Here is a 27,547-nt window from a genome sequence, read left to right as displayed (position 1 = left end):
TCCCTACTTAAGGTTGCCAGATGTAGCAAGTAAAAATATAAGACAATATTTGGGACATACTTACAGTTTAAAAAATATTCATTGTTTATTTGAAATTTTAATTTTATTTATTTATTTTAAATCCTCACCTGAGAATGTTTTCATTGATTTTTTAAAAAAATTTTTTTATTGATTTCAGAGAGGAAGGGAGAAGGAGAGATACAAACATCAATGATGAGAAAGAATCATTGATCGGCTGCCTCCTGCATGTCCCCTACTAGGGATTGAGCCAGAGTGGGAATCGAACCGTGACCGGGTTCATGGGTCAGTGCTCAACCACTGAACCACACCGGATGGGCTGATTTTTTTTTTTTTTTGAGAGAGAGAGAGAAACATCTATTGGTTGCCTCCCCTATGCACCCCAATAGGGGATCAAACCGACAACCTTTTGGTGTATGGGATGATGCTTCAACCAATTGAGCCTCCTGGCCAAGGCTGAAATTTAAATTTAACTGGCTGGTCCTGGCCACTGTGGTTCTGTGGTTAGAGCATCAGCCTGCACACCAAGGTGTCTCAGGTTCAATTCCTGGTCAAAGGCAAGTTTGATCTCCAGCCCTGCTAGGGTGGGTGCAGGAGGCAACCAATAGAGATGTGTTTCTAACATTGATGTTTCTCTCTGTTTCCCTCCCTCCCTTCCACTCTCTCTAAAAAAGCAATGGGAAAAATACCCTTGGATGAAGATTAATTTTTAAAAAATGAACTGGATGTCTTTTAGCCCTTTTTTCACCTCATCTGGGTTTAGTTTGTCTTGTCTGTGCTCATAAGGCATGCTGTGTTACCCCATTTCTACATTACTGCACTGTATTTTATTGTCTATTTCAGTGATGGCGAACCTATGACACGCGTGTCAGAGGTGACACGCGAACTCATTTTTTTGGTTGATTTTTATTTGTTAAATGGCATTTAAATATATAAAATAAATATCAAAAATATAAGTCTTTGTTTTACTCTGGTTGCAAATATCAAAAAATTTCTATATGTGACACAGCACCAGAGTTAAGTTAGGGTTTTTCAAAATGCTGACACGCTGAGCTCAAAAGGTTCGCCATCACTGGTCTATTTAGTTGTCAGTACTTTCCCACTAGAATGAAACTTCCCTATGGGTAGGAACTGTGCCTTGTTTATTTTATTCACTGTTATATCTCTAGTGACCAGCACTCTGCTTGACCTTTATAAGTACTCAATAAATATGTGTGAGCTATTCAAAGAATGAGAACACTTGGTCTTATAATTACGCTAGAGGCCCTGTGCACAAAAATTTGTGCACTTGGGAGGGGGGGGGGGTCCCTCAGCCCAGCCTGCGCCCATTCACAGTCCAGGACCCCTTGGGGGATGTCCATCTGTCAACTTAGGCCCACTCCCCGGGGGATCAGGCCTAAGCTTGCAGTCAGACATCCTTCTGGCAGCCAGGGAGCCCTCGGGGGATGTCCGACTAAAGGCTTAGGCCCCGAAGGGATCGGGTCTAAACCGTTAGTTGGACATTCTTAGTGCTGCCACGGAGGTGGGAGAAGCTCCTGCCACCACCACTGCGCTGGCCAGCCATGAGCCAGCTTCTGGCTGAGTGGCACTCCCCATATGGAAGTGCATTGACCACCAGGGGGCAGCTCCTGCATTGAGTGTCTGCCCCCTGGTGGCCAGTGCACATCATAGCAACCGGTCATTCTGCCGTTCAGTCAATGTGCATATTAGCCTTTTATTATTATTATATAGGATGTCCCTATTTCCCCCCTTTTGCCCCCTCTACCCAGCTCTTGCCCCCCACTTGTCTCTGGCCATCACCATACTGTTGTCTGTGTCCATGGGTTGTGCATATATTTTCTTTGGCTAATCCCTCCTTTAAATTCACTTCTTTAAATTTTTATTTTCAGATAAGTGCTTATAACTGCACTATTATATATTTTGTATTATATCACTTAGAATTAAGATATTTTTTAGTTGAACCCTTGTAAATTTTAGCACAATTTAATAAATTATGCTAGAAGCAATTAGGAGATTTTTCATGTAATGCATACACATTTCAATTAATATTTTATTAATTTTTAATTTTTTAATATTTTAATTTGAAATAATCTCATACATGTAAAAAAACCTATAAAATACTACAGCATATTATATGTGCCCTTCACCCAGTTTCTTAGGTGTTAATAATTTAAACATAACCATTATACAACTAACAAAATTTGGAATATATTTTTCTTATAATCTCTTTAATGTTACTTAATCCATTTACTTTGTTTTTGTTAATCTTCACCCAAGGATATTTTTCCATTAAATTTTAGAGAGAGTGAAGGGAAAGGGAGAGACACACTGATTGATTGACTCCTGCACATGCTTTGATAAGGACTGGGGATCAAGCCAGCAACTGAGGTACATGCCCTTGACTGGAATCAAACTTGGGACCCTTCAGTCCATGGGTTAATGCTCTATCCACTGAGCAAAACAGGCTGCAGCTTAATTCATTTACTTTTAATCTATATGTGTCTTTATATTTAAAGTGGGTTTTGTTTTTGATTCACCCTCATAATCTGTCTTTTAATTGGTGCATTTATGCCACTGACTTTCAAAGTGCTTACTGATAGAGTTAATACCATATCAGGCGGCTACTGTGGCTTCTGGGGCGGGCCTGCCTTGCCGCCTGGGACCCGCCGATGGGGTCCCGGGGTGGCAAGGCACGGCTGGCTGCTGGGGCTTTCTGGGGCGGGCCTGCCTTGCCGCTGGGGACCCACCGATGGGGTCCCAGGGCGGCAGGCCTGCCCTGGATGGCGGCGGGTGCGCTGGCGGTTCGTGCTGTCCCGCCCTGCCTGCAGTATGCAAATTAGCCGCCATCTTTGTTGGTGGTTAATTTGCTGATTAGCCCATGGGAGGCGTAGTGAAGGTATGGTCAATTACCATGTTTGTCTATTATTAGATAGGATGTACTTTTTCTCTTCCTCCATCTTTTCTTCTTCATCATCATGATCATGATGAATGTTAAAGGAATGCTGATGTAGGTAGATAAATGGCTAGGAATTCCAGGATTCAAAAACTTGCTTTATCACTTTTTAGATAACTTTTGGAGGTAATACCTGTTTCCTGCCTACCTTAGATAATATCTACTTCCTTCCTGTCAACCATGAAAGAAAAAAAAATTATTAAGCCTATTATTTTCTAAGAGCTGTGCTGGAGTACCTTTGACCTTAGTTGCCACCTTGTTTTATCTCAGCATTTTCAAGGGATTAACCTCTGAAAGAAGAGTTCCATCTACTTATTATAAAAATCCTGTTGTGTTTTGAGTACTATTTGCCAGGAACTGTGCTAATAAGCCTGTTATGTTTCTTATTTCATTTAATCTGCACAGCCTTCTTGCAAGAGGAGTACTATTAATACACCCATTTTTGAAAACTGAGGCTCAAAGCAATTAAATTTCCCAAGTGGTAGAGACAATTCAAATCGCGTCTTTCAGATAAGAGGTCACTCTTCTTGGCACATTGCTCTGTGTTCATGTCTTTCTCAGGAAATCTTTTATTAACATGAAACATTATTGACAAGACCAGAGGAATTTAAAGAAGTAATACCTCTAAGTAATCTCAGTCCACCCCATTGTGCTAATTGCTTTTAATACTGTTTGTGTGCTCGCTCATTTTTCAGTTTAAGAGTGTCTCTGATAACTGATGTATTAGCTCACTAATTTATGAGTTTTATCATGTGCACTTTATTATGGAGAAACTTGAATATTTCTAATTGGTTGCTACAATGCTTCGGATTAAACCCTACATCCCTTGACAGTTTCTTGATATTGTTAACCTAGTTTAGAGCTTTCTTGAGAGAAAATAACACTTTTTTTTTTTGCTATGCTCTATTCTGTATGCTCAATAGTATCAATAAGCATATTTCTGTCTCTGTAAAATTGTAGTGTGGTTGAGAGTTAAGGGAGGCAAGAATAGATCAGAAGCTATTTCTTCCACTTATATGCTGTTCATAGGTTGAACATGTGCCAGATTATTGTAGCACCTTTTATTTTAGCCTCAGTAATTCAACTCTGGGAAGCCTGGGGTTAGCTTGCAGCCAACTAGGGAGACCCATCTCTTCTGTTATCCCCTAGTTCAAATAGGTGAAAATACACAGAGAAGCAGAGTTGCAAATAGAATCAGAAACTAGAAACATAAATTAAAATATGCCAGACCTGAGGATTTTCTATAAGTAAAAGTAAAACAGATCCTTGAGAATTAATAGCAGGGCAGGGAGGAAAAAAGTAGACTTTCTACCCATCTTTACTGCATCCCACAGTTTAAGGAAGCCGACTCTTTGCCAACCAGAAACTTGGCAGCTACCTGCTGTGATGTTGCAACTGCTATCTGCAGCATCCAGGGCTCTTTTACTCCCTCCCACATCTCTTATCATTACCTCTCTGCTTCCCTTGGTGACCACAGTTCTGTAAAGGCAGGGGCGGGAGTGGACTTGTTATGGTGCACTTTCAGATGTGAAGGGAATAGTAGTAGGAAGGGGCAGAGAGAAGAAAATTTGGGGGTGTGGTATGCATTTTTTCAGGCTCTAATTCAAATGAACACATAAGTGACTCTTTTTAATATGGAAATTTTCATATATTTATAAGAGTAAAGAGAACAGTTTAATAATTCCCTCATACCAATCACCAGCTGAAACACCTCTTGGTTTGGCCCTACTCTTAATTAGGGAAAACTATGTTCTGTTCACAGTGTCTAGGATTAAATAACGGATCACATACATCATACAGTGAGACAGTGGGATCAGGAGAGTCTTCTTTAGTAAATCAGGGGATTCTTTTTTTTTAAAAAATACATTTTATTGAATTTTTTTTACAGAGAGGAAGGGAGAGGGATAGAGAGCTAGAAACATCAATGAGAGAGAAACATTCATCAGCTGCCTCCTGCACACCTCCTACTGGGGATGTGCCCGCAACCAAAGTACATGCCCTTGACCGGAATCGAACCCGGGACCCTTGAGTCCGCAGGCCGATGCTCTATCCACTGAGCCAAACCAGTTAGGGAGAAAATCAGGGGATTCTTAATCTGGAATCCATGAATTGACTTCAAGCCATGACAGACTGAATTGCTAAGCAAAATTCTAAGTTCTGGAGAGAGAGTATATAATTTTAATGGGATCCCAACAAGATCCTTAATCTCCAAAAAAAATAGGAACCATAATATTATATGACTGCCCAACACCAGAAATTTGACTAAGAGTTATATGAATCTATCTTTTCTCCAACTTAAGGACTAAGAGTTAAAGTCAAATAATACCAAGGTGGACAGTTAAGGGGAGAGACCAACTAGAATTTTAAAATGTTTTTCTTAGCAAACAACAAACCTGGATAACTTTTTCTTTTTTTTTTTTTTGTTTTTTTTTGTTTGTTTGTTTGTTTTGTTTTTTTGTTTTGTTTTTTTTATTCTTTTTTTAAAAAAATATTATAATAAGTATTACAAAGGGTATTACATATGTGTCCTTACCTGGATAACTTTTTCAATTTTCAAATAATGGACAGTATTTTTTTAAAGCCATCATGGGCTTATTAAGAAATTCTGCAAAATAAAAGAAAATCTCATTCCTAAGGTACAGAGGGAAATCATATTTAGAAAATATTGAGAAAGGAAACAAGATACTATTACATGGTGTTTGCTTTCTTATTGAAATTATTTAGTGAATCTAAAATAGTACGGAAAAGACAACAGATTGACACAGAAGGGAACCAACTGAGATACCAGCAAAGATTATAGTAATAATAGCTAAATATTTATTGAGTACCAGATACTGTATTAAAACCTTTCATTAATTAGTTAATTAAATCTAATTAAACGATTATCTCCAAGAAAGTTAAAGTAAATAGGTTAACTCACTTCCCCAAAATCATACAATTAGTAAGAGGTGGATCCCAGATTTGAATCCAGGTAGACTGACTCCAGGGCTCTCTACTTAGGGGACATAGGGTGATTACAAAGGATCTTGAATCATTAATGCCTTCAAGACTGCTCAAAACCCATAAACATTAAAATTTAAGGTACTATTAAAATCCACAATGTAGGAGTCAGAAGAAACACACGTCATTGATGTAGAAAAGCAGTTGAAAGTCTTCCAAAATACAGCAGTGGTAAAGGATAAAGAAGATGAAAATGGTAGGTACAGAGAATAAAGACTCAGTATGTAGATAAACACTATTCCTGGAAAAAGGAGAATATTAAATAGAAGAGAAGCAATAATCAAAGGCAAAATGGAAGACATCCTTGAGGTTAAGGAAGACATAAGTTTATAGTTTAAAGGATTTCACTGATATATAGAGATTACTGGATATAGCAGGTTGAAATTTTTGAGAATTAAAAGATATACTATAGCCCAGCCCATGTGACTCTGTGGATGAGCCTTAACCTATGAACCAGGTGGTCAGGTTTTCATTCCCAGTTAGGGCACATGCCCGGGTTGCAGGCTCGATCCCCAGTAGCGGGTGTGCAGGAGGCAGCCAATCAATGATTCTCTCTCATCATTGATGTTTCTATCTCTTTCCTTCTCCCTTACTCTCTGAAATCAATAAAAAAATATTTTTAAATGATTTTTTTAAAAAGTAGACCTACACAAATATAGTCAACTGATCTTTGACAAAGAATGGCAGTTCAATGAAGAAAGGAGAGTCTTTTTAACAAATAGGCTGGAAGGAACAGTTGGAAGTCCACATACAAAATAGTGAACCTTGCCGGAACCGGTTTGGCTCAGTGGATAGAGTGTCAGCCTGCGGACTGAAGGGTCCCAGGTTCGATTCCGGTCAAGGGCATGTACCTGGGTTGCGGGCACATCTCCAGTGGGAGATGTGCAGGAGGCAGCTGGTCGATGTTTCTCTCTCATCGATCTTTCTAACTCTCTCTCTCTCTCTCCCTTCCTCTCTGTAAAAAATCAATAAAATATATATTTAAAAAAAAAAATAGTGAACCTAGAGACAGCCCTTAAACCTTAAAATGGATCCTAGACATAAACGTGAAACAAAAAGATAAAACTTCTAGGCGAAAAAATAGAAAATCTAGGTGACCTTGGCTTTGGCAATGACTCTTTAGATACAACAGCAAAACATATCTGATAAAGTACTTTGTGAAGTTAGCCAACTGCAAAGTTAGCTGTGTACAAAGGCTGCCCGTACTAGTTTAAGGGTCTTCAAAACCATCTTTAGGTTTGATAATTCTCTACGGACTCACAGAATTCATTGAAAACTGTCATACTCACAGTTACAGTTCACTTCAGTTGAAGGATACAGACTTAAATAAACCAGTCACGGGAAAAGGCACACAGAGCAATCTAGAAAAGTACTAAATGTGGAGCTTCTAGTTGCTCTTTTCTCATGGAGTCAGGTACAGCTTTGCTTTCCCAGTACCGATGCTTGACAGCGTGCACAGAGCATTGCCAGCCAGAGAAGCTTGCTTGAGCTTTGGTGGCCAGTCTTCCCTGCGGTTCAGTCAGGTAAACCTGACCAGGTACTCTTGTAGCTGATTTGTTTCCAATCCCTCAGGAGGTCGAGCTGATACCACGTGACTCAAATGTTCCCACCCTGAATCTTATTGTAGGTGTGACTCAAAGCCTCCACCCTAAATCACATTGTTACCATCTGGCTGGCCCAATGCCCCCAGTTAAAATAAACAAAGACACTTTTTATCAGGCACAGCATTCCAAGGGTTTAGAGATAAACTCCCAGGAGCTAAGGGCAAAAGTCAGACCTCTCTTTGGATAAAATTAAATTACTCAACTACCTAAATTTGTATCAATATATATAAAAAGAACCCATGAAGTAGGCAAAAGACCTAAACAGACAACTCACCAAAGAATATATACAGAAGGCAAATAAATAATGAAAGATAACTCACTATCATTTGTCATTAGGGAATTGCAAATTAAAACAATGAAATAGCACTAACACCTTTTAGAATGGCTAAAATCCTAAAAAGTTGACAGTTAACAAACAGCTGGCTGCCATACAGAGCATCTGACTCATTCACTGGTGGTGGGAATGCAAAATGGTGCAGGCACTTTGGAAGACAGTTTGGTAGTTTCTTTTAAAGTCAAACAGTCTTGTAAAAGAAGTGTAAACTTTATATATGTGGTTAATCTCCTATATATAACCAATTTCCTATCTCTGCCACCCCCTAAGTGAACACTCTTCTCAAATTACTTCAACTCCCATACGAGGTACCTTATAGAGAATGTCTCTCAAGCTTTTCTAGAACATTTACAGAAGGTAACCATAATAGAAAACAGGAAAATTTCAATATTGTCCATAAAGCAGAAATTTGATAGGTCCTATATCTGACCACATTGCAATAAAATATGAAATTAATGCTAAAAGTATGCCTGTCACTTCTTTCCCCAAATAGCTATTAAGTCAAAGCAGAAACTTCAACTGCAATGACTTAAAAATAACAAGAAATTATTATAGCCCTGACCAGTTTGGCTCAGTGGATAGAGTGTTGGTCTGCGGACTGAAGGGTCCCGGGTTCGATTCCGGTCAAGGGCATGTACCTTGGTTGCGGGCACATCCCCAGTGGGAGGAGGGCAGGAGGCAGCTGATCGATGTTTCCAACTCTCTATCCCTCTCCCTTCCTCTCTGTAAAAATTCAATAAAATATATTTTTAAAAAAAGAAATTATTATACACACACATACACACACACATATGGGATGCAGTCAAAATTGTGTGTATGCTTTATTATTTTAAAATGGAACTAAACAAGCAGTGAACTCACCTCCCAGAGTTAGGCAAAGTTAGAAGAGGGATATAATAAAAATAAAAACAAAATAGAATAAAGCCAGAAGATAGAAATATGGTAAAACTGAAAGAGCTGGTAGATTGATTGTAATAAACAAACAAAATCTAGGAAGTAATTTAGCAAAATGTTGGAAATATTAGCAACATTAGAGGAATATTAGAGAATTTTTGAAAATGATCAGATTATAGCAGTTAAGTTTGAAAATATTGCTGAAATAAATTATCTGGCCCTGGCCGGTTTTGCTCAGTGGATAGAGCGTCGGCCTGCGGACTCAAGGGTCCCAGGTTCGTTTCCGGTCAAGGGCATGTACCTTGGTTGCGGGCACATCCCCAGTGGGGAGTGTGCAGGAGGCAGCTGATCGATGTTTCTCTCTCATCGATGTTTCTAACTCTCTATCCCTCTCCCTTCCTCTCTGTAAAAAATCAATAAAATATATTTTTAAAAAATTATTTGGGGGAAATATATATTACTAAGATTGATTGTTTTTAAGTAGAAAACTTAAAAAGTCTATTATGTTGGAAGAAATAGAAAATGTCCAAAATATCTCTTTAAAAGAGACTCTATGTAAAAGAAATAGAAAATGTCGAAAAAAATCACTTTAAAAGAGATTCTACAGTTTTATGGGCAAGCTTTTTCCTTTTTCTATGAATAGATAATCCAGGCAATAAAACACTCAGTATAAAACTAGAGGTTTCCAGTACATGGAGCAAAACTGATTTAACTAGATAATAAAAATCAACAGTACAGAAAAGTTATCAACCAGTCTCACACTATAGAAGCAAAAACCCAAGTATTCGCAATAAAATTAACATACTAAGAGAACTATATACTTTGAACCAAGTAGCATTTGTCTCAAGAAAGTAAAGATGGTTGACTTAATATCAATAAATTAACAATAATATGTTTACATAGGTAGGTCAAAGAACCATATTTTTGTCTGAAATACTTTTCATGTTATATTTATATATTTTTAATCCTCACCCAATAATTTGTTTTTATTGATTTTCGAGAGAGAGAGACACACACACAGCAATGTGAGAGAAACAGATCGGCTGCCTCCCATACACTCCCAAACCAGCCAATGAATGTCTTCCTGGTATTTTAAGGCCTAGGATAAGAGAGAAGATCAATGAAATCTGTAAGACATAAAACTAATGACACACCAATGGCCATGTTTTCCACTATGTGAAGAATGCTGAATTATAGTGAGAGAGAATGATGCTGATATGAGAGAAACTCGGAGGCAACAGACAGACACAGTCCTGTCAACCTTAGAGTTCCTGAGACCTAGCTGCATCCCTGACCCTCCTACTTTAGTTATCTAACCCTTTCTTGTTTTTAAATTTTTGTTACAGTTGACACAATATTATATTAGTTTCAGATGTACACCCCAGTGACTAGACATTATATAACTTACTAAGTGATCATCCTGATAAATCTCATACCCCTCTGACCCCATACATATGCTATTAGAATATTGACTATATCCCCTATGCTGTACTTTACATCCCCATGACTATTCTGCAGCTACCAATTTGTACTTCTTAATCCCTTTAACTTTTCACCCATTCCCCCAACCACCCTCCCATCTGGTAACTGTCAAAATGTTCTCTAGGAGTCTTTCGGTTCTGCTTGTTCATTTATTTTATTATTTAGATTCAATTATTGATAGGTATGTATTGCAATTTTATTCATATTTTTATTGTGTTTTTTTTTTCTTGTCTGGAAAGCTCTTTATATGTTCTTTGATTCTAAATGATAACTTTGTTGGATAGAATAACCTTGCTTTTTATCACTTTGAATATTTCTTGCCAATCCCTTCTGGCCTGCAAAGTTTGTGTTGAGAAATCAGCTGACCATGTTATGGGAGCTCCCTTGTAGGAGACTAACTGCTTTTTTCTTGCTGTTTCTAAGATTCTCTCTTTGTCTTTAACTTTTAGATTTGTAGTTATGATGTGTCTTGGTGTGGGCCTCTTTGGGTTCATCTTGTTTGGAACTCTGAGCTTTCTGGACTTGTATATCTATTACCTTTACCAGGTTAGGGAAATTTTCTGTCATTATTCTTTCAAATAGGTTTTCAATTTCTTATTCTCTCTCTTCTCCTTCTGGCACCCCATGATGTGAATGTTGGCACACTTGAATTTGTCCCAGAGGCTCCTTACCTTATCCTCATTTTTTTTTTTTAATTCTTTTTTCTTTTTGCTGTTCTGATTGGGTATTTTTTTGCTTCCTTATATTCCAAATCGCTGATTTGATTTTAGGCTTCATCTATTCTACTGTTGATTCCTTGTAATGCATTCTTCATTTCAGTTAGTGTATTCTTTATTTCTGACTGGTTCTTTTTTTTTTTTTTTAACATGTTTTTTATTGATTTTAGAGAGAAAGGAAGGGAGAAGGAGAGAAAGATAGAAACATCGATCAGCTGCTTCCTGCAGGCCCCCTACTGAGGATCAAGCCTGCAACCCTGGCATGTTACCTGCCCAGGAATCGAACCAGTTACCTCTTGGTGCATGGGACGATGCTCAATCCACTGAGCCACACCAGCGGGCCAGTGACTTGTTCTTTTTTATGGTTTCCTAGCCCTTTCCTGCATTCTGTGAGCCAGTTGAGCCAACTAATTTCCTTTCAAGTCCAAGTAGTTGAGTTGAATTTCTATCCCTTATAACTAAATTAATACCTGAATTTGGATGAAGCATTCTGACTCCAATGTTCTTTCTTTCTCTAATGTACCATATTCCTTCTCTAAAGCAGTTATTGTCTCCAGTGGTCAGCAAACTCATTAGTCAACAGAGCCAAATATCAACAGTTACAACGATTGAAATTTCTTTTGAGAGCCAAATTTTTTAAACTTAAACTATATAGGTACGTACATTGTTATTAACTTAATTAGGGTACTCCTAAGGCTTAGGAAGAGCCACACTCAAGGGGCCAAAGAGCCGCATGTGGCTTGCAAGCCGCAGTTTGCCGACCACGGGTCTAGACCAGAGCTGTTTAATGGAACTTTCTGCAATGATGGAAATGTTTTGTATCTGCAGTGTCTAATACAGTAACTGTTAGCCATGTGTGGCTATTGAGGTCTTAACATGTGTTTAGTGCAATTGGGAAATTAAAATTCTAATTTAACTTAATCAGTTTAAATTTAAATACCCACATGTGGCTAAGGCTACCAATATTTTTGATACTGTAGCTCTAGACATTGTGAGGACATTAGAAATTGTATCTCTTATTTCTTTTCTTTTGTTTTTTTAATCAGGGAAGTGGTGTGTGTTTAGGGAAACAAACAAGATTAGACATTTTACTTGAAAATGTGAATATGTATAGGAAATCACATGGCTAATTTCCATTCCTTCCATAATATGGATGTGGTAGATAGTTTAGCAGAAATGGGGCAAATAAAAACTATTATTGTGCTATCATAGTGTCATTTCTGTCTATAGAACATAAATGTATTTGTAAAATGTAGTTAATATTTGTTCAGGTTGCCAAGAAACATAGCAAACTCTAGTCCAAATAAATTAGCATATAAATCTGGGGGAGAGACTGTCTAGCCCCCTTTGGTGTTTTTCAGCTAATCAGTCTTTGTAAATAATATTTTGCTTAAGTGGATTTTCTGTATAAGATTAAAGAAATGTTATTTGAGAGGATCTACATAAGGTGCATTTTATTTCCGCACAGTGTGTCATTCACTTGTGGGGAACAAGTCTAAAAGAACACAGGAGGTAGTGATTATGCTGTCGGGCGAGAAAGGCTTGGGAATAGAGTGAAGGGCAGAATTGGGACTAGGGAAAGGTTTCTGGCAAGGAAGGCAAACAGGGAGAAGGAAATCTATGAAAGACCAGAGATAGGTTTAAGGTCAGATCCATGGAGCAGGTCAGTTTGTCTAGCTCAGTGCCTGGTGCTCAGTAAGTGTTTGTTGGAGGAAAGGATGAATGATAGCTAGGGAAAAGAAGAATTGCTCTTGCAGGAACTATGGAATCCTACTTTGGTCCCACCTTATTTTGTCTATACTTGATCTCAGCCATCACATGTATTCTTTTTTTTTTTTAATATATTTTTTTATTGATTTTTTTACAGAGAGGAAGGGAGAGAGATAGAGAGTTAGAAACATCGATGAGAGAGAAACATCGATCAGCTGCCTCCTGCACATCTCCTACTGGGGATGTGCCCGCAACCCAGGTACATGCCCTTGACCGGAATCGAACCTGGGACCTTTCAGTCCGCAGGCCGACGCTCTATCCACTGAGCCAAACCAGTTTCGGCAACACATGTATTCTTGACCTTGAGTTGCTATTGGGTTTATTGTTAGAACATATACTAAATGTGTGAGGGAAGAGATCAACCAAAGAACTTATATGCATATATGCATAACCCATGGACACAGACAATAGTGGGGTGAAGGCCTGGGAGGGGATGGGAGTGGGGAGAAGAGGGATCAAGGGGGAAAAAAAGAAAGGGGACATCTGTAATATTTTCAACAATAAAGATAAATTTAAACACAAAAAAAAGGAAAAAATAAAACAAGTGCCTGATTGGGGGGAAAAAAAAAAAAGAATGGAACAGAGTAGGTATCTAGCCCCTGGATATCCTGGCCTTGGGTAGCATGGTGAGCACTTCTGGCTGATCTGATAAGTTAGAGGCAAGTGCTTATTTTCTGTGTGGTTTCTAGAAGGCAATCAAGATGACCAGAAGCAAGGTGGAAAGTTAAACATTTTTCATATGAGTATGTAAATAGATGTAAACATGTACGATTTTTAAAAAAATATATTTTATTGATTTTTTACAGCGAGGAAGGGAGAGGGATAGAGAGTTAGAAACATCGACGAGAGAGGAACATCCATCAGCTGCCTCCTGCACACCCCCCACTGGGGATATGTCCACAACCAAGGTACATGCCCTTGACTGGAATCGAACCTGGGACCCTTCGGTCCGCAGGCCGATGCTCTATCCACTGAGCCAAACCGGTCAGAGCAACATCTAAGATTTTAATACATGAAACTGATTCGGTGCTGTATAAAAAAATGGTTAGGCCGAAGCCGGTTTGGCTCGATGGATAGAGTGTCGGCCTGCGGACTGAAAGGTCCCAGGTTCGATTCTGGTCAAGGGCATGTACCTGGGTTGCGGGCACATCCCCAGTGGGGGATGTGCAGGAGGCAGCTGATCGATGTTTCTCTCTCATCGATGTTTCTAACTCTCTATCTCTCTCCCTTCCTCTCTGTAAAAAATCAATAAAATATATTTTTTAAAAAATGGTTAGGCATGCATGTTTTTTTATTCAAATGTCCTCTGAAATCTGATAGCCCATAAAAACGTAGTGTATAGAATTTTAACCAATTCCTTTACTCACATATTATAGCGATTTTATATCTGATAGTGAAAACAGATTTTAGAATCTGAAAAAATACAAAGCTATATATATAGGTTGTATTTTCAATTTTAAGTGAAAATATATATATATATGTATTTGTAACCCAATTTAATTTGCACCCTTACGTGATATCATTCTCTATCGGTATGTAAGAGTAACTTGTACGTAGTCTGTTTGCAAAGAAAAGTTTGACTAAGAAAAGCCTCTCTTTGATCTGTTTCATTGAATATATGTTTGAGTGTCTAACAGGCACTGTTTTAGACCCTGGGAATAGGACCCTGAACTAAGCACAATCCTCCCTCTGTTGGCGAGGCGCACTGTCAGAGGGCATCGTTCAGATGAAGTGGTAACTAAGTGAATAAGCAGAGGTGCCTCACTCATCTCGGACAGGTGCACGAGGGAGCTCGGATAGAAACTGATACACTCCCTGCAGGCAGGGTCTTTGTTTGGCTTTGTCTGTTGTGTTCACTGCTCTATCCCCAGAGCCCAGAATAGTGGTTGGCTCATAATAGGCATTCAATAAACATCTATTGTTGATTGAAGAGTTTATTGTTTTGAATTTGTATAATCATAGACATGTACTTTAGTGAATAATTTTTACATTTAGGTAGTTGAAATTTTTATAATCTCAGTTACCTTATTTTTATGTTTCTTACCTACATTTTGTTTCTCCTTGTGCCCAGAAATCCAGAAGCAGGAAAAATTTATTAATATTAATAATTAGTCCTATGGTAACCTGACATGGCAAAGGATAGATTTTGAAAGCACCTTCAGAGGTCATCTTTTGTTCGGTTTCCTGCCCAGGAAAAACTGAGTAAAATAGTTAGGTCTGTATCTTTACTCATTAAACAACTAGGACAACATAATTGGGTTCTCTCTTAAGAAAATCTAGAAAGGTACTTAACCCTAGATATAAAGGTACTAACCTGAAAATGTAGAACTTCTAACTGTGTGGGAAAGTGAAAAAAAAACCAAGCCCAACTAAGCTGCTCTTTGTTGATATCAGAAATGGGCCTGTCATTCATTTTGGCATTGAAGCATAGCCTCCTATCTCAGAGGGCAGGACCAGGACTTTTTTTTTCCTCCCTGAAGAGCTGGACAGTTATTACAGGTTGAAAAGCCCCGACCAATTTTTCAAGAGTTTGGCCTTTTTTTTTTTCTTTCTGAAACTCATGGTGTTTTTGCTCTGCTTTCAAGATGCGTTAAGGTCTCCTGCGTTTTGACTGCTTTGGAGCCAGCCAGTATCCTGACATGTACAATTCGAATTATGCAGGTTTCATGAGTAAGTTTAATCTTATTTTTTAGCTAGTTAAAATTCAAGTGCGTTTTAGAAAAACGGAGTTAGGAATTTATTTCACTACTTTTATTTTAGGTATAATTTAATCAACCTTTACTTTAAAAAAGCAAGATTTTATATTAAAATGTCCCTTTTGTCTCTAAGAGCTGCACTTTCAGTTTCTTTTGAAGTGTCGTTTTGTATTAGATAATATTCACAGGTCTTCTGAAAGACAGTTAACTCACCAGTTTTCTTGAGCATCTTTTTAGTTTTACTCAGTATTTTAAATTGAGCTTCCTGAGCTCGATTGCTTATGTCTGACACAGTCTCAAGTTTCCAGTGAATGGTAACAAAGACTGTAGAGTGTTGTGGGTACTGCAGTGAGAGGCATGCTTCTTTAGACCAGGTAAGAGAGATCATTTTGTTTCTTACTGCTGGGTGAGTTTTTACAGCGCTTATTTTATATAGTTTCAACTGCAGCAAAATTACATTGATAAGTAGCCAAGAGCACGCTGAATTCAAGACGTCCTTGCTTGTTGCAGACAGGAAAACTAGAGTATGGGGGTTGGGATTGGGGGGAAGGGTAGAGTAAGTTTAGTTTATCACTCAGTTACTTATACAAATCAATTAAAATGAGAGAATAATTCCGGAGCTCAGTTTTCTTCATCCAGGAACTAAGGAAGCAGTTGAGGAAATGCATAATTTTAAAGGTACTTCATGGTTAATTGCTTGTGAATGCAATTCAAATGGTAGTTTTTACTTTCATTTCTTTCCAGTAGTTAATAAAATAAGCTTTGCCCGCAACTATGCACTTTTTTCATTTATGAAAACTTTTAAATTGTCAACAGTAAAATATGCTTCCTCAGGATCCTTGGAATAAACCTGACACTTAAAAAAACATTTCAGCTTCTATGGCTGTTTCATTTTTTTTCCCCCCAGTACATTTTTCTTAAAAAGTATTTGTGCTTTGAAAATGTCAGCTGTATTCTAATGAAGCTCGGGCATTGTTTGCACATAAAGGGGCCGGTGCATTCCACAGCTTTATGGTTTATTATGAGGCACAGTGTGAGAGTGTGGGTGGCACCATTTGCTGTCTGCTTCTTGGGGTAGTGACTGCCATTATGTTAGTGTTGGATTGGCAAAGAATATATAACATGCAAGATCCTATGTGAATCTGGATACTGTGAAGAAAATCTTAACCCTAAACAATACCGAGTGAGCCCGGAATGTGTGACAACTTGATTGAGTTGGTCACTTCAAGAATACTCTTGAAGTCTGCGTTTGAGTTACAATTAATATCCTACCAGTCACATCTCTTGTTTTTGGATATATATAACATTTACTCATTCTTTGAACTTTAATAAGGAAATCAATGTTTCTAAGTAAACTATGACATTTTAAGTAGATGCAGTAAAATGTTAAATAATACATTTATTTGGAAAAAAGTTTTAAGCAACTTAGTGTGGGTGGGGAGGGGGAGTGAGAGGGAGAGGAGGTCAGGCAGAGAGCCTTTCTTTCAGTTAGGAAAGCTCTGTGAAGAAAAAAAGCAACAGATGTTTCTTCTGTTACAATTGAGGCTGTTTCATTCAAAATTCACAGTAGCTGAAATGGGGAGGGGAGGTCATAAATCTGACTTAATCAGCGAATAAATAAAACTTAGTTATTTAAATTTATTCTTTTATATTCAGGATTTGAGAATCAGTATAGGGTAACATTCTGAGTAACACCTTTTGAAGAGGCTTCTTAAAATCTTAAACATTTATGTGTAATGGAAATGTGAGAAAGTTAATTTTAGTGCATAAAAAGGTCATTAAATCATGTTAGGGAAAATCATTATAAAATATGTAAGGAATACTGCAGTTGCAACAGTTTGGAATTGCACAATAGGTACTAAGGCTCAAAATGAAATTGCATTATGAAACATCATTCGAGTATAGTGGTAGATCATTTTATCTTCAATAAGAAGCATGAGACTTATTCCAGAAGGTATTTGAATCTTCTTTGTGGGAGAAATATTTTAAGTTTATTTGAAATGATCCGTTCCAGTTTGCCTCTAAAAAGAAAGACCATAAGCTTAGATTTGGTTGCTAATGGAAAGAGGGGAAGAGGGAACTGTTTATCTGCTCAAAAGAGTGGGAAAGAAGAACTTGAAAGCTGCATGCATGCCAGGAGAGCTGTAAAGAAATCTACTTGAATTTGTGGGATAAATAATAAGTCACATAAAAACCTTTCCTTTTACTAGTAACAAGAAGAGAAGTTCTGTGCACCTAGAAAGTGTGCATTTAATACACATTTCAACTTTATGCAGTTTCTTAAAAGTTATCTCTTGTAAAACCAGCGTGCCAGATCTTTCACGTATTAGGCACTGATTAAAAATTGGACATACACTACACTGTGAAATTGGTAAAAATATGTACTAGTAATAACCAAAAAATTATTTGAACCATTTATGTATGGAGCAAATAGTAAGTGGTTTTCTAAATGTTTAATGGGTCTAAGGAGAAGACTGGAAAACATACTAATATTCAAGGAGATTATTAAAATTTTCTCTTGCTCTTAACTAGGACCTCTGGTCTACCCTGAAGATTTTTTTTGCTTTAAATAATAATGACAGAATTTCGAGATTTTGAAGCTTTTCAGATCATTGTTTTAATTAAGATTGAGATTCTAGCCCGAGCGGTTTGGCTCAGTGGATAGAGCATTGGCCTGTGGACTAAAGGGTCCCTGGTTCGATTCCAGTCAAGGGTACATGCCAGGGCTGTGGGCTCCATCCCCACTGGGGGGTGTGCAGGAGGCAGCTGATCAATGATTCTCTCTCATCATTGATGTTTCTATCTCTCTCCCCCTCTCCCTTCCTCTCTGAAATCAATAAAGATATTTTAAAAATAAATAAATAAAAATTCTATGCAATATTAAAAAAAATTGAAATTCTAAAATTGATCTAAGTACATTTGGTTTTTAAAGGAATAGCATTATGTAGCAGTTGAGGATTTTTTCCTCTTTAAGATAAGTAAAATAACTTACTTGGAGTTTAAAGTAGATTTACGAACTATAGATTTGACTAATGTATGAAATATATATATGTAACTTGGATGGAATAGACAGCCCTAAAAAAAAGTTGGTGCCCCCTCCATGGGACAGATAACTGTGGCAGCATCATAGATTGTAGTTATCAAAAATGGGTGTCACTTTTAAAAAATGGGTGTCACTTTAAAAAAATGGGTGTCACTTATGATTATAAATGTAGGCATGAGTTACTTAACAAGGAAAACAGTATCAGCCACAGTAATGCAGAAATAGCTGAGACTATTGACCCTTCAAATTAAGAGGAATATACCGAAAGGTTCTGGAATAAGGTGTGCCTGTGGTTCTTGCCTTATATGGCCTTATATGTGAACTCTTTAGCACAAAACTGAGGGCTGGGGAATCTGAGCCTTACCTACTCATTGTTCTCCAAGTCAGAATACCAAGAGAGTGACTGACTTAGGTATTCTCTCTGCTTTACATATGTGTGTGCAATTAGAAACAATCTCTGGGGAAGATTTGTCTGATGCCTGTATTTTTTTGAAAAGGAAACTTTTATATTATTATTTAGGAGCAGGTAAAATAGTATGTGTACTGTGCTTTAAGTATATATATAAGTATATTAACTCTGTATTGTATGAAGGGGTCCAAGAACCTATCATGTAATAGAATGATTTCTTTCTACCAAATTTCAAACAACCAATTATGAAATGAACTTTTTGGGATCTTGACTCTAAAGCTAGAGATCACCAACAGGGGGGCTTTGTTTTAGGCATTTTGCTCACGTGTGTTGCAAAGTTTCATAACTCTTGGCAATTTCTCTGACAAAAATATGAGGAGACTGTTAACTGAGCATTTACGCAGGGGTCCTCAAACTTTCTAAACAGGGGGCCAGTTCACTGTCCCTCAGACCGTTGGAGGGCCGGACTATAGTTTAAAAAACAACTATGAACAAATTCCTATGCACACTGCACATATCTTATTTTGAAGTAAAAAAACAAAATGGGAACAAATACAATATTTGTATTTGCATGTGGCCTGCGGGCCGTAGTTTGAGGACCCCTGATTTACTGTGTGCTAGGTAGACCCAGTAGAGGTTTGCAAAATCTTTTAATGGATAAAATTTTAATACAAAAGATTTTGTTGACATTGATGTCTAACTTTAAGATTTCTTGCTTCACTTAGCCGGTGTGGCTCACACACTGAAGGATCACCGGTTTGATTCCTAATCAAGAGCAAGTACCTGGGTTGCAGGTTCAATCCCCTTACCCCGGTTGGTCAGTCTCTCTCTGTCTCTGTCTGTCTGTCTCTCTCTCTCTCTCTCTCTCTCTCTCTCTCTCTCTCTCTCTCTCTTTCCCCCTCTCCCTCCCTCCCCCTCTCCCCATCTCTCCCCCTCTCCCCCCTCCCTCTCTCTTTTCCTCTTTCCCCCCCTTCCCCCTCCTCCTCCTTCTCCCTCCCTCCCCTATACCCCTCCCTCTTTCTCTCCCTTCCACTCTTTCTAAAAAATATCCTCATGCAAGAATTAGCAAAACAAAAAAAGTAGTTTCAGTAACAGCTTTCAAGTGAAGCATGCTGAAATAAGAATATTGATAACCTGCAGTTTTGAATGAGCTACTTAGTATATATAGTATTATGGAATACAATGATTCCCTTCTTTAATTTGCTAAGGAATAGAAAGAACTGCTTTAAAACTCTTAATTCATGGGTCTTTGGTCTTTCTGAGTTTGTGTCTTAAAGTTTTAAATTTATTTTAAGAACAGAACTTTTAAATTCTAGATCTGTCTTCAATCTTTGGCATCTTTTATAAATATTAGAAAAATATCTCTCTTGACTGTAAATTTAAAGTGATTTCTTTGTTAGCACTGTCTGGGGCAGGGTGCCATTTCAGAGGGGTTGTGGGCTTCTTCACGAGGATTTCCAATGAAGAGCCCTTGGGGATTCTAATACTCAGAAGTTCTGATCCTTGTGGTTGCACCAGCTGCCTTGATCTGCTCCAGCCGTTCAGTAGCTGTTGGTATAAGATAAAACGCTCTGCTTCCCGCTCCTCTCAGTTCCTGGGCATGCAAACAGTGTCTGTGTGCCATCTGGTGGGTGTACCGGCTGTGGTGACAGTGCTAAAAGTAGTGGTTGAAAATAGGTTAGACATTGCAAAGATATAACATTTATGAAAAAGAGACTGAAGAAATGAGGGTCACTCAGCCCCCTCTCTCTTTAAAATGAAAATAGAGGTAAGTGTAGAGGAAAGAATCTACTTATACTCCATTATTTCCTTCACTTGAATAAAGAGAAAAACTTGAAACAGCCTTTCCCAATCTTGTGTGATCATAAGAATCATCTGAGGCATTTGTTAATAAGACGCATTCCACCTAGTTTCAGATTCTTTAGTGTCAAGTGGATTTCAGGAATGTGTGTTTTGAATAAGAGGGTCACTACCCTCTCTAACTCCCCTAACACACAGTGCATTTTATAACCAGATACATTTGGGAAGAATTGCTGTGATGAATTGGAATGACCAAGTTTGAGGCCATATGGTAAATGTAGTCAATTATTAATCAGAAGATACATTGTCCCAAAATGGGGAATTCTAATTAAGCAGGTGGAAAAGAAATGAGGACATTAAGAATTAAAAGGTTTCCTTGGCTGAGCAAGATAATAGAAAAGGGACAAAATGACATGTTTTAACAAAAGATGAAGAAGCCAGTGAAACAGCAGTAGGATCAAATTTGTAGATGAGACAAATGTTTTTGGATAGACATTTAAAAAATATGAAAGGGAAAGGTCCCACCAAAGGAACCTAATGAGAATGGATTGAATGATTTCTAAGACCTTTTAGCTTTGAGGTTTGATGAATTAAATGAAAGCAATTATAATAGCCCAGATACCAGAGCTTGAATTAAGGAGTTCCTTTAAGAAATGAAGAGGTGCTGTTTAAATCCTGGCATGTGGGAAGATGGGGGAAGAATTTTTTTTTTCTCCTTTCAAATTGAAAAATCCAGGGCATTTATGGTTCTGCATAGCAGATAAAGAAGGAACTTGCTCATCATTTTAAAAGATGTCCTCTAAGTCAAAATGCTTATCAAAGCCAAGAGAATAGATTTGATCCTCCAGGGAAAGTATGTAGGAAAGACTGACATAAAAGATTGAATGATTCATTTAGGAGTATGCCCTTAGGACTAGAGCTATTTCTTGTTATGGCCATTTCAAGATCCCTTTCTTTGGTTCCTGGGGAGATTCTGGTTAGGTGTCTGTTGGGGGAATCCTAGAAGTCCTGCATTCTCACAGCTGCAGAAACAGGCTCTTGCTTCCATGCCATGACCTGGAGGAACGTGCATTTCAGATCCTCTGTTCTTACCTCTGCACTAGAGGATGCTTGTTCTCTATTTCGGAACCAACTACAGAGGGAAAGGTTCTAGAGGTCACTTTAACCATTGTACTTTGGAGAGATTACGAACTTTTATCTTCTATTTCTCACTCCCATTTATAGCAATATTGTGGTCACCCACATTGAAAAGTTTAGATTTACTCTTAGGAAGTTTGGTGAATATGATTGAGTACAAATGCAATAAAATGCAACATAACAGGGTTAAAATGTGCAGATCAGTAATGCACATTATAGCTATACTAGTAGCTACCTATAAATAGAATAACAACTTTAAAATTTGAATATGTTTAATTATAAAAATGAAGGCAGTCAGAGTAACTACAAGGTTTATTTATTTACCTTTAATCCTGACCTGCACATTATACATGGGTGTGCTATTTTACTTATAGGTTTGGTATTTCTAGTTAGATATGTTATCTTTTTACATTAAGCATGAGTTATTAATACACGTTTCATTTATAAGATAATGCTGATGATCTATGGGGCCTGAGTATTTTCTAAATAAAGGTGATATCCATCCCCTGAGCCATCCATGTCATTTCTCTCTAGTCCATTGTCTTCAGTGACAGATAACTGCTTTCTAGGTGGCTGGCTGGCTGAAGGTTGTGGGATCTTTTCTCTCTGCAAAATGAATTGGCCTATTCCAGAACCAGTCTGTGACTTGATCTATTTGAAATGAACCGATAGTCCTTTACAACAGGTATTCATAAGTAGTTAAAAGGAAATGTTAATCTAGTCACTGTTAATCACTAATGAATAAAGCATGGGATGCTGTCACATAAACAGCAGATCAGTGGAGCAGAATAGAAAGGTAATAAATTGACCCAAATAAGTAAAAAGATCAAGGTTGCATTTTGTATCACATTGTGGAGTGGAGGAGTAGATTATTCATTAAAAGTAGCCATCTGGCCCTAGCCAGTTTGCTCAGTGGATAGCGCATCGGCCTGCAGACCAAAGGATCCTGGGTTTGATTCCGGTCAAGGGCATGTACCTTAGTTGCAGGCTTCTCCCTGGCCTGGGCCCTTGGTCAGGGCTTGTGCAGGAGGCAACCAATCGATTTGTTTCTCTCACATAGATGTTTCTCTTCGTCTTTCCCTCTCTCTTCCACTCTCCCTAAAAATCAATGGAAAAATATCCTCGAGTGAGGATTAACAACAACAACAAAAAGTAGCCATCTGGAAAAAAAGACAATTGGAACTTGCACTTCTCACATCAAATAATTTCAGATGGATCAAGCATGTAAAGTCTTAAATGAAGGCATTTAACTATTACAAGAAAACATGGGGAGTATTTTATACCATATTAGCATATAACTAATGAGAATTCATTTAAAAAAACAGCATATCCGCCCTAGCTGGTTTGGCTCAGTGGATAGAGCATTGGCCTGCCGACTAAAGGGTCCCAGGTTCTATTCCGGCCAAGGGCACATGCCTGGGTTGCGGGCTCTTGATCCCCCCCCCCCAGTGGGGGGCGTGCAGGAGACAGCCAATCAGTGATTCTCATCATTGATGTTTCTAACTCTCTCCCTTCCTCTCTGCAATCAATAAAAAAATATATTTAAAAAACAAAAAGAACAGCATATCCAACTGGAAATACCGAACCTGGAGGCAAGTAAAATATGCATAGCATGTTCATATACAGTGTACACCTCTAGGGTATAGAGGAATGATAAACTTTGTAGTTACTCTGACTTCCTTTATTTTTATGTTTGAATATAGACCTCTATGTATGATATAAAAGTCATAAAAGGGACGAACTATAAAATTGACTGCATTTTTTTTTAATGTGCAAAGAAAGGCATATATAAAAAAGGAAAAGACAAAGGTCAAATTGGTACAAATAATTGCAGCATGTATAACAAAGAATATACTTATTCCTTCAATATATAAAGAGGGTCTATCAATAAAAAAAAATCACTAACAGCCAATAGAAAGATGGGCATAATTCTCAGGAAGGAAAATTTAGATGACTTTTAAACAAAACAAGTCAGCCTTATTCATAATAATAAAACCAAAATAGGATAAAAATTAGATACTATTTTTAACCTAAAAATTGACAGAAGTAAAGTTTGATAACATAGAGTTGGTAAGGATATAAGGGAATGGACACTTTCATACATTTTGAAGGGAGGTTAAGTTGGTACAACCAATGTGTGTAAAGAGTCATTGCAGTATTATTTGTAGTAATAAAATATTTTACTTTTAAAAGTGTTTGTAATACGTAGTCCATTACTAAAAGACTCAATAAGTAAACTGCTATAGCCATAAGAAGAAATACTATGTAGCTAACAAAGAAAACATTGAGGCAAACTACATAAGATAAATGCCTGTTACTAAGTGTGAAAAAGCAACATGCAAACTGATACAGCATTCAATCTTATATGTAAGGAAAAGGGATGTTTATGCTTTTATGTTTATATATGTCTAGAATATTTCTGGAAGCTTATAAATGAACTGGCACCAGGAGCTGTCTCTAGAGAAGGGAATGGTTAGATGGTAGTTGAGGTTGGGAGGAGACTTAGTTTTCACTGTATACTCTTGTCTCATGAATTTGTATCATCGGCTTCCATCATTCATTCATTCACCCAACACGTATTTGTTGAACTCTGCTGTATCCCAGGTACTATGCTAGGTGCTAAAGATAGAGCAGTGAATGAGATAACAAAGCCCTATCCTTGCAGAACTTAGTATTCTAAGAGTGGGTGAGGCTAGGGACAGCTAATAGTTTCATAAGCAAGTAAATATAAATGTGCAGTGTGTCCGTAAGAGGTCAGTACGGGCCTAGCGAGTAAATATAAATGTGCAGTGTGTCCGTAAGAGGTCAGTACGGGCCTAGCGAGTAAATATAAATGTGCAGTATGTCCGTAAGAGGTCAGTACGGGCCTGCCTCGTTTTATTGTGCTTTGCTTTATTGTGCTTCACAGATGTTGCATTTTTTATAAATTGAAGGCAAGACCCTCTACCAGCAGAAAGATTACGACTCACTTTATTGTGGTACTCGCTCTAATTGCGGTGATTTGGAATGAACCCTCAATATCTCTGAGGTATGCCTGTACTCTGGTGAAAAAATCATAGTAAGTAAGGAAGTGCTGATATAGGCTGGTCAGAAATCTCTGAAGCAGTGATGACTGAGCAGAGACTTGAAGGAAGCTGGGGAATACGGCATGGCACGTAGAGATACCTGGGGGAAGAAAGTTGCAGGCAGAGGAAACTAAGAACATAGGTCATGAGCCATAAATTTGCTTGGCATGTCTTGAGGAATAACTGAGAAGTCTGAATGTAGTGGAATGAAGTAGGGAGAGATGGACAGGTAATGAGGTCAGAAACAAGTGGTACTGGTAGCATAGGGCTCGGCTCTGTAAAGCTGTATGACATTTACACCGACAGATGCAAGGCCAGCTGGATGTTTTGAAGGTAATTGCTCCACATAGCACAATTACTCTGACTGCTGGGTGGGGGTAGGACAGTGTTCATCACTGGAATAATGTGAGCTGCTTATGTAACTTAACATTTTCTAGTAGCCACATTTAAAAAGGTAAAAAGAAACAGGTAAACTTCACTTTAATGATAGATTTTATTTAACCCAATATATCTGAAATTATCATTCAGCATGTAATCAATATAAGCACATTATCAACTAGATACTGTACATGTTTGGGATACTTGGCCTTCAAAATCTGATGAGTATTTTACACTTAGATCAGATCTCAATTTAGATGTTAAATTTTCTCAACAGTTAAGGTGACATGTAGTACTATCAAAAGGGAAACTATTTTATACTGCTTTCGTTTTTAAGTTTAATTAAAATTTAGTAAATTTTAAAATTTCAAGTTCTCAGTCACACTAGTCACATTTCAAGTGCTTAATAGCCACAAGTGTCTAGTGACTACTGTATAGGACAGCATTAGAATAGAGTTGGGGGCAGAGGTGGGAATGCAGAAGCAGGTTGATGAATCAGTAATTTAAACAAGAGATGGTGACTTGGACCAGAGTGATAGCAGTGGAGTGAGTGAGAAGAGGTTGTATTCAAGATAAATTTTAAAGATAGAGCTGACGGGATTTATTATTGGAGTGAATGTAGGATATAAAAGAAAGGGAGAAGTCAACAGTGATCTTTGAGGAATAGAGTTGGCATTTACTGAGATGAAGAGAGATGGGAGAAGGAGGCTTCGGGAGGGATGGGGAGCAGTCAGGAGTTAGATTTGGGGTGTTAAGTTTGAGATACTAAACATAAAAATGGGGATATAAGAAATGATAGCTGGATATGTGAATCTGAAGGTTAGGAGAGAGGTTTAATCTGAAGAACTATATGTGAGAGACAACAGACCACCTAGGGAGGAAGAATTGACGGAGAAGAGTTGGAGGACCAAACCAAGGGGCTTCCGAATGTTTTTAGAGAAGAAGCCAGCAATCAAGACAGAAGAAGCCAGTGAGTTAGAAGAACCATAGAGAATGGTGGTTTGGATGCCAAATGAAGAGTGTCTCAAAGGAAGGTATGAGTTTTTTTTAAGCATCTAATAGTTTAAAGTAACTTGAAAGCTGAGAATTGACCATTGGATTTAACAACATGAAGATGATCTTTTTTTTTCTTTTTTTAAAAATAATGTCCTTTGACCTCGAGGGCATAGCTCCAGGCTGTTTATCTTACCTTTTACAGCCAAGTTCTTTGAAAGGACAGTCTTTTTTTTTTTTAATATATTTTTTTGATTTTTTACAGAGAGAAAGGGAGAGGGATAGAGAGTTAGAAACATCGATGAGAGAGAACATCGATCAGCTGCCTCCTGTACACCCCACACTGAGGATGTGCCTGCAACCAAGGTACATGCCCTTGACCGGAATCGAACCTGGGACCCTTCTGTCCGCAGGCCGACACTCTATCCACTGAGCCAAACCGGTTAGGGCATGAAGATGATCTTGACAAGAACTGTTTCAGTGAAGTTGTTGGGGAGAAGTGGGAGTGGGTTTAAAAAAAAAACAACAGTGGAGAAATGGAGATTGCAAATGTTGATGGGTTTTGTGAATTTTGCTGTAGAGTGCAACAGAAATGAGTTGGGAGCCAGAGAGTTATGCATTGTTTGCTTTTTAGATGAAAGAAATACGGCATGTTTCTGTGTGGATGAGAATGATCTAGCAGAGAGGGAAAGATGGCGATGATTCAGGAGACTTAAAAGAGACAGTACCTGGAGGGATGTCATTTAGACAAATACATGAACTACCTGTTTAAAAAATAGCCCCAATTGAGATAACAGAAGAAGAGAAACAAAAGGGTTGTATTATCTGTAATTAGTCTCTTACTAATAAATGTAAAATTGTGTAGGTCACTTTTCCCCATCATTTTTTTTTATTTTTTATTTTTTTAAATATTTTATTGATTTTTTACAGAGAGGAAGAGAGAGGGATAGAGAGTTAGAAACATCGATCAGCTGCCTCTTGCACACCTCCTACTGGGCATGTGCCTGCAAGCAAGGTACATGCCCTTGGCCGGAATCGAACCTGGGACCTTTCAGTCCGCAGGCCGATGCCCTATCCACTGAGCCAAACCGGTCAGGGCCATTTTTTTTTTTTTAAATTAAGGTACTAGATGGCCTGGTGCATGAGTTTGTGCATGGGTGGGGTCTGGCCGCCTGCCCCAATGGGGGCCGATTGGGTTGGGGCCGGTGGGGAGGAGGGGACTCCTGGTCGGGGGGTGGGGGGCCCCCCCCCATTT

General features: G+C 38.1%; 2 protein-coding genes across 19 annotated transcripts in view; one reads left to right on the top strand and one right to left on the bottom strand.

Moving 5' to 3' along the window:
• Window positions 1-27,547, bottom strand: part of LOC111824919 — a 115,786-nt gene that overhangs the window by 20,170 nt on the left and 68,069 nt on the right. The window contains exon 5 of one of the 2 annotated variants that reach the window (XM_023749614.1): window positions 19,952-20,573. The exons of the other annotated variant lie outside the window; for it this stretch is intronic. The gene's annotated coding sequence lies outside the window, so the exon portion shown is untranslated. Of the gene's footprint in view, window positions 1-19,951; window positions 20,574-27,547 lie in introns of those variants that run through there. 2 annotated transcript variants of the gene reach the window in all.
• TFDP2 (transcription factor Dp-2) overlaps window positions 1-27,547 on the top strand; it is a 117,947-nt gene that overhangs the window by 52,858 nt on the left and 37,542 nt on the right. Inside the window, exons 1-2 of one of the 17 annotated variants that reach the window (XM_023749603.1) lie at window positions 24,776-24,884; window positions 26,237-26,333. The exons of 10 other annotated variants lie outside the window; for them this stretch is intronic. In XM_023749603.1, coding sequence (XP_023605371.1) covers window positions 26,312-26,333 — 22 coding nt within the window. In that variant the 5' untranslated portion in view covers window positions 24,776-24,884; window positions 26,237-26,311. Of the gene's footprint in view, window positions 1-15,356; window positions 15,442-15,808; window positions 15,842-24,775; window positions 24,885-26,029; window positions 26,334-27,547 lie in introns of those variants that run through there. 6 more of the 17 variants (XM_014451239.2, XM_023749609.1, XM_006083783.3 and 3 more) reach the window with 6 other exon arrangements.

The sequence above is a fragment of the Myotis lucifugus genome, unplaced genomic scaffold (assembly GCF_000147115.1).
Source record: "Myotis lucifugus unplaced genomic scaffold, Myoluc2.0 scaffold_8, whole genome shotgun sequence".
In the NCBI taxonomy this organism is placed as follows: domain Eukaryota; kingdom Metazoa; phylum Chordata; class Mammalia; order Chiroptera; family Vespertilionidae; genus Myotis; species Myotis lucifugus.
This window is presented reverse-complemented; position numbering and strand designations above follow the sequence as displayed.